This window comes from Electrona antarctica, assembly GCF_951216825.1.
Source record: "Electrona antarctica genome assembly, chromosome: 10".
In the NCBI taxonomy this organism is placed as follows: Eukaryota; Metazoa; Chordata; class Actinopteri; order Myctophiformes; family Myctophidae; genus Electrona; species Electrona antarctica.
This window is the reverse complement of record NC_136791.1, coordinates 52,688,366-52,705,724: the sequence shown is the minus strand read 5'-3', so window position 1 is coordinate 52,705,724 and position 17,359 is coordinate 52,688,366. Positions and strand designations below refer to the sequence as shown.

General features: G+C 42.0%; 3 protein-coding genes and 1 long non-coding RNA gene across 4 annotated transcripts; 1 reads left to right on the top strand and 3 right to left on the bottom strand.

Annotated features, from left to right (window-relative positions):
• Positions 1 to 1,869: 1,869 nt before the first annotated feature.
• LOC306931132 (uncharacterized protein) lies at positions 1,870 to 3,262 on the bottom strand. Its single transcript, XM_079512338.1, has 2 exons — positions 2,919 to 3,262; positions 1,870 to 2,389 (listed from the first exon to the last, which is right to left on the bottom strand). The coding sequence occupies exons 1-2, from the start codon at positions 3,242 to 3,244 to the stop codon at positions 2,149 to 2,151; spliced, it is 567 nt and encodes a 188-aa protein (XP_079368464.1). The 5' UTR covers positions 3,245 to 3,262; the 3' UTR covers positions 1,870 to 2,148.
• Positions 3,263 to 5,019: 1,757 nt separating this feature from the next.
• On the top strand, positions 5,020 to 6,915 carry LOC306931749. Its single transcript, XR_013791054.1, has 2 exons — positions 5,020 to 5,195; positions 6,648 to 6,915. It is a non-coding gene; the product is annotated as an uncharacterized lncRNA (long non-coding RNA).
• Positions 6,735 to 11,782, bottom strand: LOC306931739 (protein brambleberry-like). Its single transcript, XM_079513319.1, has 10 exons — positions 11,632 to 11,782; positions 11,185 to 11,421; positions 9,412 to 9,634; positions 8,801 to 8,893; positions 8,373 to 8,588; positions 8,125 to 8,259; positions 7,924 to 8,003; positions 7,633 to 7,695; positions 7,442 to 7,540; positions 6,735 to 7,039 (listed from the first exon to the last, which is right to left on the bottom strand). The coding sequence occupies exons 1-9, from the start codon at positions 11,632 to 11,634 to the stop codon at positions 7,496 to 7,498; spliced, it is 1,095 nt and encodes a 364-aa protein (XP_079369445.1). The 5' UTR covers positions 11,635 to 11,782; the 3' UTR covers positions 6,735 to 7,039; positions 7,442 to 7,495.
• Positions 11,783 to 15,058: 3,276 nt separating this feature from the next.
• LOC306931112 (uncharacterized protein) lies at positions 15,059 to 16,764 on the bottom strand. Its single transcript, XM_079512319.1, has 2 exons — positions 16,421 to 16,764; positions 15,059 to 16,123 (listed from the first exon to the last, which is right to left on the bottom strand). Exons 1-2 carry the CDS (start codon positions 16,744 to 16,746, stop codon positions 15,883 to 15,885), a joined length of 567 nt encoding a protein of 188 aa, XP_079368445.1. The 5' UTR covers positions 16,747 to 16,764; the 3' UTR covers positions 15,059 to 15,882.
• Between the last annotated feature and the right edge of the window lie 595 nt (positions 16,765 to 17,359).

Sequence of the window (17,359 nt, the reverse complement as noted above, 5' to 3'; positions counted from 1 at the left end):
ATGTACGTTTTATGCTTTTGCTTTTCTTTTTTCTCATTTTTGCTGTGTAAAGCCTTTTTTTCCAAGACAACTGCGGATGTAACTATTCCAAGTCATTTAATCAAACTGCAACCAAATCATCAAGAAAGATTTAGTTTTTGACCTTTTAAGAGAATATATTGTACAAGATTGTCAAATACAACCAATTACAAAGAACAATAACATTTGCATGAACTGAATTTGATTAAACAAGATGTACAAAAGTATTGGCATCAAAATATACTTACAGTACCAGGGTACTCAAATTGTAAATTGTCAAGCTTGTTAAATAGCACAAGCTCATGTCCTGCCCTGTAATAGGCTTTTTTTCTTTCGAATAGTCGAAGTATGACTATGACATAGGTAGGACTTAAGTGTTTAAATCTGAAAAGTAACAAGTGACCAAAGCTGTCAAATGCTGTAATTGTAGTGGAATAAAAAGTACAACATTTGGCTCTGAGATGTAGTGTTCCCAGGTTGTCAGAAGGTGGCATACCCGTCTCCTGTTCTGGTTCAGTGTCACATAACTTGGTACTGCAGCGGATTTGAACAGGAATGACAAATAACACTTTTGTGTGTGTTCCCTGTTCAAATATGCTGCTGAATCAAATGAAGCTATTGGAACCTGAAACAGTTATGCCACCTTCTGGAAGCCCAGGACTGGCGTTATGCACAGAGCCTATTATAGTTGTATCTAACAAACCACCTGTATAACTTTGGTAAATGGTCAGCAGCCTAATGTCAAGTGTACAATGACAATAAAAAGCTATACATGTCAGAACACTGGACTGCTGTGGTCCTTAACACTGTGATGCACTTTACCCTTACTGTTATGCAATCCATGTTGCTTTTCCCCAACAGCTGTGCAACATTTGTATACTCTTTCTTTCTCCAACTAAACAGGATATTTATTAAATAAAGCAATGTTGAACTTTGGCAGAATAGTATAGGACAGTGGTTTTTAACCCTTTTCATATCAAGGTCCATTATTTATTCAGCATCTGAGCCATGGACCATTTGATGACATTTAGCTGTTAGCTGTTTTTCTACACCATTTTTCTACACAATTCCATGCTGTATTGATGTTGGTACCATTAGGAGAGATAACAGGCAAACGTTGATCAAAATAACAATTCTTCTACATTCTCTAATTGTGTAGATGTTTAACAATAATTTAACTCTTGAGAGCGTAAAATGAAACCAAATGCATTCTTACAGGTCCATTTGGTTTCATTTCATACTCTCAAGAGTAAAAGATATATAAGGGTTAAAGATCTAATAGTGATTTGTTTTGGTTCCACTGAAAAATCCCATAGAGAATTACAAAAATATTTATATCAATTATTCTAAGCTAGAATCAAGCCATCCAGGATCCTGGTGATTCATGACCATAAAACATTTGATTCTGTAAAAAAGGCAATGTTTCAGTAGAACCAGAAAACCACGCCCACTGCTAGGGCATAGCAGTGTGCGTGGTTTTCTGGAGGATATAGGCCTAGGGCCTATACAATAGCTACCTCTATAATTATATTTAAGTCCAAATATTGTCCATCTTTATGTTGCTTTTGTGCCAACCAGAAGTGATTTCATGACCTCTCACTGAATGGCAACGGACAAACCCAAACTATTTTTCCAGATTCTGCCAATAGATTAACCACTTAAGTCCTATATACTTTGACGTACGACCAATTGCAAAAACAACTACAATCTACAAGCTCACAGCATGTTGCATCGTGAGGCGCTATGAAGTATGAACTACTGTATTTCCAAAAATATACTGTAGGTCAGCAATATCAGTGTAATATATAGTATCTATTAGCACATAATAGTATCTATTTTACCAACCGCCAGTTTGATATAAAGGCATTTCTCTAGTGCAATATATATAAATATTGCATATTCAGGACTCGACTTGTATCATACGCAGGTAGCTGCATAACCACCCAACATTTGAGTGGAACATCGTTCAGGAATTTTGTGTCTCATGCAAAATAAATCGGGCTTAAGTGGTTAAGTGTGCATACATACTGGTACCAAAACATCTGAATAGTGTTGCAGTACAATAATCTGACTGTTTCAAGTAGACAGTCAAAATGAGACGGAGTTCCACCTCTCCGGAGGTCTCAAATGTCAATGCAGGATGCGGTGAAGGTATCGCTCTGGGTCTTTAGCTCTTCCACTCCTTAACCCTGTCCTGGATGGTCTCTCAGGGGTCCCTGCTGGTCTCTGACTATCTGTGGCCTCGGCACCTCCTCTTTCTGTCCCTTTCAGCGTCCATGATTGTGGCTCTGGGTTACCATGTCCTCCTCCCTCTGAGTTACTGTCCTCCACAGGGTCCTTTGCCTGGCTGCTTGGTGAAACCTCAGCAATCCTGAACAACAAAGAGACTTTTGTTGAAACCTTATTGTATTAACCTATTTTGACCTGAGATCAGATTCTAAAAATGTCTTCTACATCCTGACAGTTTTCTGAAAAAGCTATGTTTCTATGTCAGTGGTTCTTCGATTTTTCAAAAATAGCAGACCTACAAGCTCGTAGCGCGCCACTCGGTGGCGCGCTATGAGCTTGTAGATCTGCTATTTTTCAATAGCTAAAGCATAACATAATGCTAACACCAAAAGGGGTTCCCGCCCAAAACAGGTTAAGACTCAAGAGGCTTTAAAAGCCAATGAGTTCAGGCAGGTATTGAACTCAATGTTAAGCTTAGATTGTTCCAGTGGCGTTATGTTCGCAATTTCATAAGGTTTACATAAGTTCTCAGAAGATCTCACGTATTTGCTTGGCTTACTCAGCAGGCATTCAAAAATGTGCGTGTGGGCGTGTGCATGAGACTAATTCTGCATGCATGAGCAGCATGCACATGTTGGCATGCACAATCATCGGCCTCTTAGCTTTTCTACCTGAGGTGATTGAAGGCTTGCATCCAGCGTGAGCCCAGTGCGTCTCTCCCCTCGGCTCTGAGGCCCCGCCGCCGGCTCCGGGCCCTCAGCCCTATCAGTGCCTGAGCCAGCTCAGCCTCGTCCCTGTGGCCCCAGACCAGCTGGGCCCTCTGCTCTGCATCCTGGTCCCCCGCCACTCTGAACAACCTCTGAAGCTGCCACAGGTTCACTCCGCCGAAGATGTTCCCCGAGCCGGCCTTCCTGCCTCTCCGCTCAGCAAGACGCCACGCCACCATGGCGGGACCAGCCACCGTGGAGGACGAATGAGAAGAGGCCTGGGTGTCCATCCTAACCACACACTGGCTCTGCTCTGGTGGGGGAAATTAAAACAAGACAGAGGAGGAATTATACAAAGTAGGGTGACATTGATGACATCACGATGAGGACAAAATCAGTTGAGCTGTTCCTGAGAGCTCCATTAAAGCAACCATATGATATGAAAGCCTGATTGTTCAAAATTGGTTATTTGTGGGGATAGAAAACACATATGGGAGCCCCAAAAACACAAAAGAAATTGAAAAAGTTGAATTTTATGGTATAGGTCCTTTAAATAAATACTTTTTGAAATGTCTATGGGAAAAATGCATTGGGAATTATTTCCTGGGCCTGGCGTCGACATGAAAGGGGGCGGGACTGCGACGCTCTATAGGGCCTAGTCCATATCACAGTTACCAACGTTCAGCCCAGCCATAGCAGCCTAGGCAGTGGCTCAGGAGTTAGAGCAGCCACTTGGGAATTGGAAGGTTCACAGTTCAATCCGCAGTTGCCTCTACAAGTGTCAAAGTGTCGACACTAACCCAGAGGGCAGCTAGACACTGAATCGCTAACTGCTCCCAATTAGCAGGTTGGTGCACTGCATGGTTTCCTCTGCTGTGGATGTGTAAATGTGTGTGTGTGAATGTAATGCACATTGTAAAGTGCTTCGGATAAAGGTGCAATAAAAAAGAAGGCACCATTGAAACCTTGAAAAAAATAGATATGCTGCTGGTACCACTTTCAACCTTGCATCCCTAATTTGACCAAAAACTGTCTGCCAAAATAGCAGATCTACATGCTCAGTGTGCTGTGCGCTTGTAGATCTCCCATTTTAAGGCCTAGGCCGGCCTAGTGGCCCGGGCACCTAGGCTTCTAATGCAGCCTGACAGCGCATCGTGGGTTCGAGTCCCGATCCTGACGAACTGTCACTCCCTGTCTCTCTCTCTCCTCGTTTCCTGTCTGCACTTACTCTATCAATAAAAGGCAAAAAGCCCCAGAAATGTAATAATCTCCCCTTTACACTATTCGCCTGAATCGCCATAGGACAAAGCAAATAGGGCTTATTGTAAGTAGTGAGAATACAAGTGATAAAAATTGATATGTTGTTTACACATCATGTCAAGTTTGACACTTCACCATATCCTGTTTGTCAGCAGAGATATGCCCATATCATCGAGGCCTAGGTCCTGTTTCGGTGTTTGCACCATGTTTATGACCAAAATATGTTTTCATCTCATTCCCATAATGTCATGTCACTTTGTCTCCGTCCTGTTGCCTATTTTTATCAGTTATAAGATACATTTCTGCCGCTCGCTGTCTTTCCCCAGTCAGTAAGCTGGCTATACTGTAGGCACTGTTTTTAATTCTGCACACAGCTGCCATTCTTATCAGGCCCGTGACCTTGTTGAGAGTTGAGGATCCATTAACTCAGTGAAAGGGTAGGTGCAGGGTGAAAGAGTCAGGCTGCCAGGGCAACGCACCCAACTGAGGAGTCGACACATTTCCTATCTTGTGACGGCTACGTCACGACGCCTTCACCATCATCAATGTGCTGGACCAATGAGCGCTCGCCAACCATCGCCAACCGTGGACCTGGTCATCCGACATCGCGGACATGGAATCATCTCCAGCCAATGATTAATGTCAACAAACTAACGTCATCTCCAGTACTAAGCCATGAACAATGATCAGAAGAAGAGAATTCGGTGTATCCGAAACACATTTCTCTGTAAATTGACTAATACCTACTAAAATATTGTTTAAACCTTAAACACTTCTCCTAAGTTTCTTGCGTCTGCGTCTTCAAATTACTTTTTAAGGGCTTTCAATTTTTTATGGTTCAAGAAGCTGTCTTGGTAAATTCAGGATTTAAAGGGCAATTCACTCATTTTAAAGGTAAAAGACAGCACTACATTTGGGTTTAAGTTTGGTCTCATGTTCTCAGACTTACAGTCCTTTAAAACTATTAAAGTATTCATCTTGGTATCAGCCCATACCTAACAACAAGTAAACACTGTCAGGACAACACGCCTTTTCATGGAAGATGTAAGACCACATATTTCATAGAAAATCTGACTTTCACATTTGATAGTGTAGGCGAGTCTCTCAATTGTAAGACAGGAAGACAGGTTGAGAGAGAGACATCTGAAGACATCTCACCCCCGAAAGTGAAGACATCTCACCCCTGGTGAGTTGTCCGGACATTCGGGGTGAGTTGTCCTGACAAGTGGCAAAAGGGGTGAGTTGTCTTGTTACCGCTTGATTAACTATGTTGCTAATTCTCAAGTCTTCGCTTTTAAACATTCAAAAGCTTAACATAAAGCGACAACCATTCTTCTTTTGATTTCCGGCAGGCTGTACACTCACCTCAACAGTGCCACAGGCTAATCACCTCCATGACACGCCATCGATGAAATAATTTGTTCAAAAGTAGCCCAGACCAAGTATTAACTGCATACATTAATATACTTTTCAGATGGTCGACGGGAAATACTCTAATTCATTGATATAGGATTTTGATTTTCATGAGCTGTAATCATCAAGATTAAAACAAAAAGGTTTTAAATACTTCACTTTATGCACAATGAATAAATATATGAAAGTTTCACTTTTTCAATTATATTACGGAAGAAATTTAACTTTTAAACACAATATTCTAATTCACCTGTATAGTCCCTTTGACCCTTGAGCAGTGCACCACAACTTCACACTGGAGTCAACACCCATCTACCAGCTGGGCTGGAGCTTTTAGAGCACTTTGTGATTCAGTAATATGTTGACAAGCTTTTATGGAGATGCTGATTTTGCTTTCCAGATGAATAATTGGCACCCGTCTACAATGCCAAAACTACTAATTGGTGTACTGACCATGGTATTACTTTACTGTGCTTATTTTACTGACCAGCCAACTGGCCTGACCCCCACAGAGCTTATTTTCATGAGCTGTATGCTATAAAGATTAAAAAAAAAGGTTTTATCAATGAATTGAGAATATGAAAGTTTAACTTTTTGAATTATATTACAGAAGCAAACTTTTGCACAATTCCTTTTAGAAGGAGCTGTTGATTGCCTCAGAGGCAGAGGAAACAGAGCCTGTTAAAGCTGTACATGTAGTGTAGGTACCATTATGCCTTTCAAACCAGTCAGGAACGGCATGTTATAGGAACCCTCCTATTTAGTCAATTGTGTTACAACAGCAGACAGAATTCCTGCCCATTACTTGCATTCAGGAGTTGTGGCGGTCAAGTAGGGAGGACCATAGACATAGAAAAGTAGACTCCTCTTCCGGCACTCTGGCGGATGCTCTCAAGTGAGGGCAAGCTTCCGTGTGGGTGCCAAATAAGAAATAACAATGAAAAGGGACGTGAGTCACATGACTGGAGGCTGCCACGACACTCTAACTATGGCCGCACTTCCGCCCTCTGTGCGAGACAGGTCACTCCAGTGAATTGCAGCAGCGAATGAGGAATCTACCTTTCCATGTCCATTATTATGCAATGATGTTTTCTAATGAACTTGAAATACTGAAGCAATAAAATCTTTAATAAAAAAGTAAAAACTGTCCAAGACATTTCAACAATCAAGATAAAAGCAATGCATGTTCTCAAACATGTCATAAGCAACAAGGTTACTGGGGTTTTAGTTTTAGGAAGCAGACTAACCTTTAGCAAGGAAACTACAGCAAATATCATTAGACAGTTAAGGATTGACATAAGAGGTATAACCTCCTTCATGTAATCTGCAGAAGTCCTGTCCTTTCGCAGCCCTCTTCTTACAAGCCTTTCCAGTCTTTGTAATGCCATTGCACAGCTGACGGAGACAGAGAGCTACATCAGGAAAAATAAAAGATGACATTAGTACATGGAACAAAAGCAAACTACACAATGAGTAATGAATTATGACTGTTCTGACAACCCTGAAACAAAGTTGGTGATGACATTAAGATAAAGGATAGAGTTTGTACAACAGATGGTGCAACTATTCACAATTGTAGTTCTTCCTTGGCCTACTGGGAGTGTGCTTGCAAGTTTCATGCCGGGGATGAGCTGTTCATGAGAGCAAACTATGGTCTGCATTTGCCACGGTTCCCACCACTTCCACCGGCATGGAAACTGGAAGCTTCATGCTGAAAAGTTATAGACTGGATAATATTGGACATGTTTCTAGTGTCTTGTGTGATCGTCCTTTAGGGGCCGAGTTATACATATATACACAACAAAATAACTAACCCATTGCTGGTTAAAGACTGATTAGGGCTAGGACTTCGGAATTCACCATCTGCATCAAAAACACTTCCCAAGTTTCTTAAGTGTGTCTTCCATGAGTGCCTTAAAGAGAGAAAAAAATAAAAATATAAAACAGAAATGTGCATGAACTATAATATATACAGTATATACATACATACACACAGTACACTCACCGTGGACTGGCTGAGTGGGCCTATGAACTTTGGTGTGGATCGACAGCGTTGCTTTGAGAATACCTATACACAAGAAAAATCACTCGTGTAAAGTGAGGGGCACGATTATCATACATAATCACATTCTGGCCATTCACTTTTGGTGTCCTCACTTTTCTGTCCCAACCTTTTATTCTCACTTTTTAAGCCCTCGGCCAATCAAATCACTATGGGGAACACACACACACACAAAGCTGGGCATAGGCCCCTCAAAAAACATGAGGCATGACATGCATTTGAAAGTTTACACACATTCAGTGTCCTGCTGCACACTATTGAGACAGCCGTCTTGATCCAGCAGATCAGGTGCCAGGGATCCATCCGGTTCATCTCTGAAGATGAAGAGATAAGATAAAGAAATTAAATAAGATGCAGACAATCAGATAAAACCAACAGGCAGTAACTTTGTCTGGTATGCTTGTGCCAACCCTAGAGAGTTATCTGCAGCCTCACCGCTCTGGTGTAGAGGATCGACATCGATGGTAGGATCATGCTTCTCTGCTTCCACAATTTCGCATGGGGGCAGGCTGGCTGGCTTCACCTTGAGCCGAGTGTACACCCAAAGCAGCCGATTCACACAGCAGTGACCTGTGCAAGCAAGTCATACACTTAAGATAATTAAAATAACCAAAAAAAAAAAAAAAAAAAAAAAAAAGGAGCCTCATCATATAATCATATCCATCACCAATAGAAGTCCATACCCAAAGAAAGAGTAAGTAGCAACCGGCTGAGGCTTTTCAGATCCTGGCTAATGCAGTGCTGGTTGAGCAGAGCCACTGCATTAAGGGGCACAGTGAGCACCAGCATGAACCGGGTGAAAAGGGGCCAGCCAAGGATTGCCAGTAGAACTGCACACAGTAAGAAATGACGTATTGTGTGCACAATGGCACAGGTCCACATGGCAGCTAGTCTCAGACCTGAAATCACAGAGGCACAACAGAAAAGTGTCTGAAAATACACATTTGGCCATATTGCAGGTTTCATTGATTTGCAGGCCAGTGCTTGTGAGACATGTCAGGCAGAATACTCTTACTGCTGGTTATGATATCAAATGGGTATCCGAGCCCCATCAGTCCAGAGAAGTTGCATCGTCACAGTGACATTTTCGTAAAATGGACGAGATTCTCACCTGCCCAGCCGAGGTAGCCCTGGATGATGTGAAGCCGCTCTTCTAGACGGTACTGCATGTTGTCAAGGTGGTGGCACACCAGTGTGCCATTCTCTAGAGGATGCCATGAGACAGCAAGTGATATACTTTGCTTGTACAAATACACCTACTAGTCAAGGTAAACTTTATTGTCGACAAGGGAAATTTGTCTTGGGCTTTCACCCCAGCTACAGCCACACATAAAATATCAATGACAGACAAAAATACATTACAGAGGGAGACACAACATTACATCATTGCACACATGATGTGGATAATCTAGCCTCACACAGTTACTGCTGTTTCAGAGCCTCGTTCAGCATCTTGGTTGATGCTGGTACAAACGATTTTTTAAATCTGATGTACTTCCACTTTGGTTCTTTGTATCTTCTCCCAGAGGGCAGAAGTACTTACTAGCGTAAGATAACTACTTTTTTCCACTGCAACTTAAAATGACCACCTGCTAAAGCGTGCCGAGTTAAGCATGATTTGCTTCACTCAGCCATGTGAATGTAAAAAACGGTGAAATCTGTAAAGTCAAATCGGTGGTCAAACAGAGTATTTTGAATATCCAAAGATTCACACATTCTCACCCATCCTCTGTGTGATGACCTGAATGAGCTGTGCAACCAGTTCCTGTCCAGAGGCGATGAGGGCCTTTTCTTGGCTGAGATGCTTCAGGTTGGAACTCAGGGAACTCTCCAGCTGCTCCTGACCTTTCCACAGCTCCCCCTGTTGAGACTGCAAAGCACTGTGGCCCTGCAATAGCTTGTCCAAGGAGGCAGAAGTCAGCTCCCTCAGCTCCAGCTGTCCCTCCTGTTATAATGGAACGTGGACATGAGGGAAGACATACCATTACAGCTTGCCCTCCAAACAAATGTGCAAAAGTCAACACAGCAACTCTACCTTCAAGTCATTCATTGCATCCAGTTGGCTGGTAGCTGTGGAGATTAGTGCGTTGACAGTCAGCTCTGCCCTACGGCGGAACTGCTGCTGGCGAGTGGCATAGCACACAGAGCGTGCTCGACTGCTCACTATGTGGTATGCAGTCCACTAGCCGCAATTTGCAACTCTAGATTTTTTTACAATGGGATGAATCTAGAGTTGCAATACCCTCCATTGACTCCCCACTCATCATTTTGCGTTTGCGATCTGCTGGTCTTAAACGACGTTAAACTCACCAACATTGCAGCTGTAGTCCAAGCTTTAATTTTGCTCTTGCAATCTGCAAAGCTTGTTTTTCATAAAAATCCCCCGTAGACATGTTATGAGCTACTTTCTGTCCAAAATATTCCACAAGTGATATTCCGATCCGCCATTTTGTAATTCTGCGACGGGCCGTAAAACAAGACGTGAGGGGGAGAGCTTGTTTAATAGAATCTTACCTGCGCAGGTAAGACACCCAAAGAAGAAGCCGACGCAGCGCGACGCCCCGTCACGCACGGCCTTCTATTAAACAAGCGCTCTCCCACACGTCTTGTTTTACGGCAGGTTGAAAAAATACAAAATGGCGGCTCGGAATATCACTTGTGGAATATTTTGGACAGAAAGTAGCTCATAACATGTCTACGGGGGATTTTTATGAAAAACAAGCTTTGCAGATTGCAAGAGCAAAATTCAAGCTTGGACTACAGCTGCAATGTTGGTGAGTTAAACGTCGTTTAAGACCAGCAGATCGCAAACGCAAAATGAGTGGGGAGTCAATGGAGGGTATTGCAACTCTAGATTCATCCCATTGTAAAAAAAATCTAGAGTTGCAAATTGCGGCCCTCCACCTCTGCCTGGCAGTTGAAAAGGACCACTCCTAATTTGGCAAGCTGCTCTTCCGACAGGCTTCCACAGGTTGACTTCAACTGACCAACCACCTGGGACACAACAGAACTTCTTACCAGTGATTCCCAAACCTTTCCATATGAGAAAATCACCACCCATCTTACCACTTAACATAGCAGCTGGGCTGTGTGTATTATAATGATCAAATTGATTGTGTTCCCGATTTGATTATCAAATTAAACATAGTATACCGGTAGGCCTACTTAAAGCTCTTTTTTACTTGTAACATCTAATTTTTTCTAGGTTTTAAAGAAAGAATTCTTAAGTGCCATTCATACTAGGAACCATGCATACATGCATAGACATGCAGGCATACATACATAGTAATGTTAACAAAGTCTTGTGTTCTGCCAATTATTTGAGAGCCCACTTGCAATCAATATACTCATATACAAATCACTGCAGCAATGCTAAAGTGATAAAGGTACCACAGTGATTGATGGCGAACAGTGACAACAAATTTTGAATTCTTATGAGAACATTTTGATTTAGTTTGCTATTCTTTGCAGAATGCATTCCCTGTCAAAAAATACCTGTGAATGACAGATATCCAAAGGGCTGAGGTTCATCTGCCTTCTTTCAGACATTAACTTCTCATCTGCAACAGCCATCTCAAAAGGGACATCTCCTGTGTGTGTTTCGGGAGCTTGCTGTTGTGGTGTTGGAGTGGCAGCTGTAAGAGACTCAGTTTGCTTGAGCCCCTCAAATAATCCACTTTCTGCAGGACACTGCAACAACACGACCAGCAAAAAGAGATGCTTCATGGCGAGCTGCGAAAGAAAGCAATGTGCAATTAGGCCTGATGCTAACTTTACTTGAAGATGAACTACTGCTTCTACGATTGTGCCCTGCAGTATAAGGCGATGGGACTTTCGGTTTTAAATCTCAAATCGAAATCAGACCAGCCTCTCCTCTTTAGCGTATTTTAAAGCTTTTTATAATATATAAATATTTTTTCATCTTAAGAACAGTTTCTTTACCATTTGTGCTGTGATGTAGTGTGGTTAGAGTTAACAAACTTACAAAGGCTTAAACTCAGGTGAGGTTTAGTGAGGTTTGAGTTTGACACAAACTAACTAAAATGAACACGAGTGACCAGTTCCAAAACAAACTATCAGTTACTACCTTATCAGTGTGCACACAAAATAGCAGAAAGGAAAAGATAATGTATAGGGCACAACAGGTTTTTATAGGGCAAGAGCCAATCAGTGAACTGCTTACACCTGGGTAATTGGGGGTGTGATGTGGACATGCATGCACTACCCTGAAATAGTGAAATGGGACTGATGTCCCTGTTACACATGCATGAATGATGTAACATTTCCTCTGTGATAGAATGAAGAGATGATTGGCCTACTAATAGAGGGTATGATGCGCATGCATAAAGTGAGTTTATCAATCAGATAGAACGTTTCTCTCATCATCAGTAGCCTATATTAGTGATTTTCTGGCGCCATCTTCTGGCGAAACATGGGAATTCGTGTTTATTGATTGAATTAATACTTAATAACAATTCGTGAAAAAAGCCCAAGAAAGTAGGCTACAGTTCAATACAGGTCTGCTAAGCCTTAGTAAGACTGTAGGTGCAACTTCCCATAGACAGCCCATTCATCCAAACAGAAACGTCCTATCTAATTGTATTAAATAACTTAAAACTCACCAACATTGCAGCTGTACGGAAAACTTGAATTATTTTCTTTCTATCTGCAATGTGTTTGTTTGATAATAATCGACTGTAGACATGTTATGAGCTACTCCCTGTCAAAACATTCCTTGCAGATGTTTTTTAAGTGGTGCAACCACTTCAGCTGTATGAAATACTTGCCATTAATATAATGGTTGCAACTGTATTAATTGATTGCCTGAGTCCTGTGGTGGGCGTTCTGCTCTGGTTTTGGTGAAATCTTAAGTAGTTCCGGTCATTTTGTGGGGGGCACAGGGGGCCATGCAGTAAAAGTAAATTAATCCACAAAACTAATGTTTTAACATATAGGCATGAAACAACCACTTTAATCAGGCGCAGTACTGTTTCCATAAGATTGCATTTGGAAAACCGGGGAAAACATGGTACTGCCTATGTTAAAATGTTACATATGCCTATATTAAGTTTATCAACTGTATCTGGGTTCTGATACCTTTACTTTTTGGAAAAAATACTGCGAAAGGGGTTTAATCCACTGTTTGTGGACAGGCTCGACGACTCCATTTCGATCTGTGCAGGGATGGCTTTCCGCGGAACCTCATCTTGGAGCTAAAGCGTAGATATTGAGGTTCCAAACGGAGCTAATTGAATATATAGGTGGAGATTGCCAGAGGTACCCTGGTGCCTCATGCTCACCTGGTAGAGGGCACACATTAATGCTCAATCCTTGCACAGCCGGCCCCGAGTGGAATAGTATGAGCGTAGACTCCCATTGTAACAATGGAATATGGAAGTGCTCATTCTATCTCAATGGGATAGTTCCAATGTTTGGAACTAGCCCATAGGCACCCGCTTTAATTGCGGCAAGATCAAAGCGTGTCGCCACTCTCTTACTATTCCACTCGGAGCCGGCCTAAGTTCGACTCCAGTCTGAGGCATTTTTCTGCATGTTCTTAACCCATCTCTACCCACCCAGCCATTTCATGTCTCCTCTCTTAACTGTCACTATCAAATAAAGACTTGAAAATGCCTATAGCCTACAATTAAGTTAGCTTAGTGTAGTGTAGCCTAGTTCCATCTATCTATCTATCTATCTACTTATTTTCTTATTCTTCTGTCTGCTCACAACGTTTTGACACTGAATTGTTTGTGTTTTATTATCTGCCTATCTAGAATGAAGAAACTCTAAAAGCCTGTACTCAGGAGGATGCCCCAGCTAGGATAAAAAAAGTGGAGCAGCTAAAGGTCCAGTCGCTGGAAAATAACCTTTACCGAAAGCTATAGTGAACATTGTGAAGCAGAATAAAAAGGTCATGTTGAAATGTAATCTACTAACTAATCTATTGCTTTCAGTTGATTTTGAAATCTGTGTTGTAATTCATGCCCTCGCTGTTTTTGCCTGATTCACTGCCTATTTTGCTATTATTCTAATGTTGTTTTATGTTTTTGCTATTATTTTAATGTACGTTTTATGCTTTTGCTTTTCTTTTTTCTCATTTTTGCTGTGTAAAGCCTTTTTTTCCAAGACAACTGCGGATGTAACTATTCCAAGTCATTTAATCAAACTGCAACCAAATCATCAAGAAAGATTTAGTTTTTGACCTTTTAAGAGAATATATTGTACAAGATTGTCAAATACAACCAATTACAAAGAACAATAACATTTGCATGAACTGAATTTGATTAAACAAGATGTACAAAAGTATTGGCATCAAAATATACTTACAGTACCAGGGTACTCAAATTGTAAATTGTCAAGCTTGTTAAATAGCACAAGCTCATGTCCTGCCCTGTAATAGGCTTTTTTTCTTTCGAATAGTCGAAGTGTGACTATGACATAGGTAGGACTTAAGTGTTTAAATCTGAAAAGTAACAAGTGACCAAAGCTGTCAAATGCTGTAATTGTAGTGGAATAAAAAGTACAACATTTGGCTCTGAGATGTAGTGTTCCCAGGTTGTCAGAAGGTGGCATACCCGTCTCCTGTTCTGGTTCAGTGTCACATAACTTGGTACTGCAGCGGATTTGAACAGGAATGACAAATAACACTTTTGTGTGTGTTCCCTGTTCAAATATGCTGCTGAATCAAATGAAGCTATGGGAACCTGAAACAGTTATGCCACCTTCTGGAAGCCCAGGACTGGCGTTATGCACAGAGCCTATTATAGTTGTATCTAACAAACCACCTGTATAACTTTGGTAAATGGTCAGCAGCCTAATGTCAAGTGTACAATGACAATAAAAAGCTATACATGTCAGAACACTGGACTGCTGTGGTCCTTAACACTGTGATGCACTTTACCCTTACTGTTATGCAATCCATGTTGCTTTTCCCCAACAGCTGTGCAACATTTGTATACTCTTTCTTTCTCCAACTAAACAGGATATTTATTAAATAAAGCAATGTTGAACTTTGGCAGAATAGTATAGGACAGTGGTTTTGAACCCTTTTCATATCAAGGTCCATTATTTATTCAGCATCTGAGCCATGGACCATTTGATGACATTTAGCTGTTAGCTGTTTTTATACACCATTTTTCTACACAATTCCATGCTGTATTGATGTTGGTACCATTACGAGAGATAACAGGCAAACGTTGATCAAAATAACAATTCTTCTACATTCTCTAATTGTGTAGATGTTTAACAATAATTTAACTCTTGAGAGCGTAAAATGAAACCAAATGCATTCTTACAGGTCCATTTGGTTTCATTTCATACTCTCAAGAGTAACAGATATATAAGGGTTAAAGATCTAATAGTGATTTGTTTTGGTTCCACTGAAAAATCCCATAGAGAATTACAAAAATATTTACATCAATTATTCTAAGCTAGAATCAAGCCATCCAGGATCCTGGTGATTCATGACCATAAATCATTTGATTCTGTAAAAAAGGCAATGTTTCAGTAGAACCAGAAAACCACGCCCACTGCTAGGGCATAGCAGTGTGCGTGGTTTTCTGGAGGATATAGGCCTAGGGCCTATACAATAGCTACCTCTATAATTATATTTAAGTCCAAATATTGTCCATCTTTATGTTGCTTTTGTGCCAACCAGAAGTGATTTCATGACCTCTCACTGAATGGCAACGGACAAACCCAAACTATTTTTTCCAGATTCTGCCAATATATTAACCACTTAAGTCCTATATACTTTGACGTACGACCAATTGCAAAAACAACTACAATCTACAAGCTCACAGCATGTTGCATCGTGAGGCGCTATGAAGTATGAACTACTGTATTTCCAAAAATATACTGTAGGTCAGCAATATCAGTGTAATATATAGTATCTATTTTACCAACCGCCAGTTTGATATAAAGGCATTTCTCTAGTGCAATATATATAAATATTGCATATTCAGGACTCGACTTGTATCATACGCAGGTAGCTGCATAACCACCCAACATTTGAGTGGAACATCGTTCAGGAATTTTGTGTCTCATGCAAAATAAATCGGGCTTAAGTGGTTAAGTGTGCATACATACTGGTACCAAAACATCTGAATAGTGTTGCAGTACAATAATCTGACTGTTTCAAGTAGACAGTCAAAATGAGACGGAGTTCCACCTCTCCGGAGGTCTCAAATGTCAATGCAGGATGCGGTGAAGGTATCGCTCTGGGTCTTTAGCTCTTCCACTCCTTAACCCTGTCCTGGATGGTCTCTCAGGGGTCCCTGCTGGTCCCTGCCTATCTGTGGCCTCGGCACCTCCTCTTTCTGTCCCTTTCAGCGTCCATGATTGTGGCTCTGGGTTACCATGTCCTCCTCCCTCTGAGTTACTGTCCTCCACAGGGTCCTTTGCCTGGCTGCTTGGTGAAACCTCAGCAATCCTGAACAACAAAGAGACTTTTGTTGAAACCTTATTGTATTAAGACTCAAGAGGCTTTAAAAGCCAATGAGTTCAGGCAGGTATTGAACTCAATGTTAAGCTTAGATTGTTCCAGTGGCGTTATGTTCGCAATTTCATAAGGTTTACATAAGTTCTCAGAAGATCTCACGTATTTGCTTGGCTTACTCAGCAGGCATTCAAAAATGTGCGTGTGGGCGTGTGCATGAGACTAATTCTGCATGCATGAGCAGCATGCACATGTTGGCATGCACAATCATCGGCCTCTTAGCTTTTCTACCTGAGGTGATTGAAGGCTTGCATCCAGCGTGAGCCCAGTGCGTCTCTCCCCTCGGCTCTGAGGCCCCGCCGCCGGCTCCGGGCCCTCAGCCCTATCAGTGCCTGAGCCAGCTCAGCCTCGTCCCTGTGGCCCCAGACCAGCTGGGCCCTCTGCTCTGCATCCTGGTCCCCCGCCACTCTGAACAACCTCTGAAGCTGCCACAGGTTCACTCCGCCGAAGATGTTCCCCGAGCCGGCCTTCCTGCCTCTCCGCTCAGCAAGACGCCACGCCACCATGGCGGGACCAGCCACCGTGGAGGACGAATGAGAAGAGGCCTGGGTGTCCATCCTAACCACACACTGGCTCTGCTCTGGTGGGGGAAATTAAAACAAGACAGAGGAGGAATTATACAAAGTAGGGTGACATTGATGACATCACGATGAGGACAAAATCAGTTGAGCTGTTCCTGAGAGCTCCATTAAAGCAACCATATGATATGAAAGCCTGATTGTTCAAAATTGGTTATTTGTGGGGATAGAAAACACATATGGGAGCCCCAAAAACACAAAATAATTTTATGGTATAGGTCCTTTAAATAAATACTTTTTGAAATGTCTATGGGAAAAATGCATTGGGAATTATTTCCTGGGCCTGGCGTCGACATGAAAGGGGGCGGGACTGCGACGCTCTATAGGGCCTAGTCCATATCACAGTTACCAACGTTCAGCCCAGCCATAGCAGCCTAGGCAGTGGCTCAGGAGTTAGAGCAGCCACTTGGGAATTTGGAAGGTTCACAGTTCAATCCGCAGTTGCCTCTACAAGTGTCAAAGTGTCGACACTAACCCAGAGGGCAGCTAGACACTGAATCGCTAACTGCTCCCAATTAGCAGGTTGGTGCACTGCATGGTTTCCTCTGCTGTGGATGTGTAAATGTGTGTGTGTGAATGTAATGCACATTGT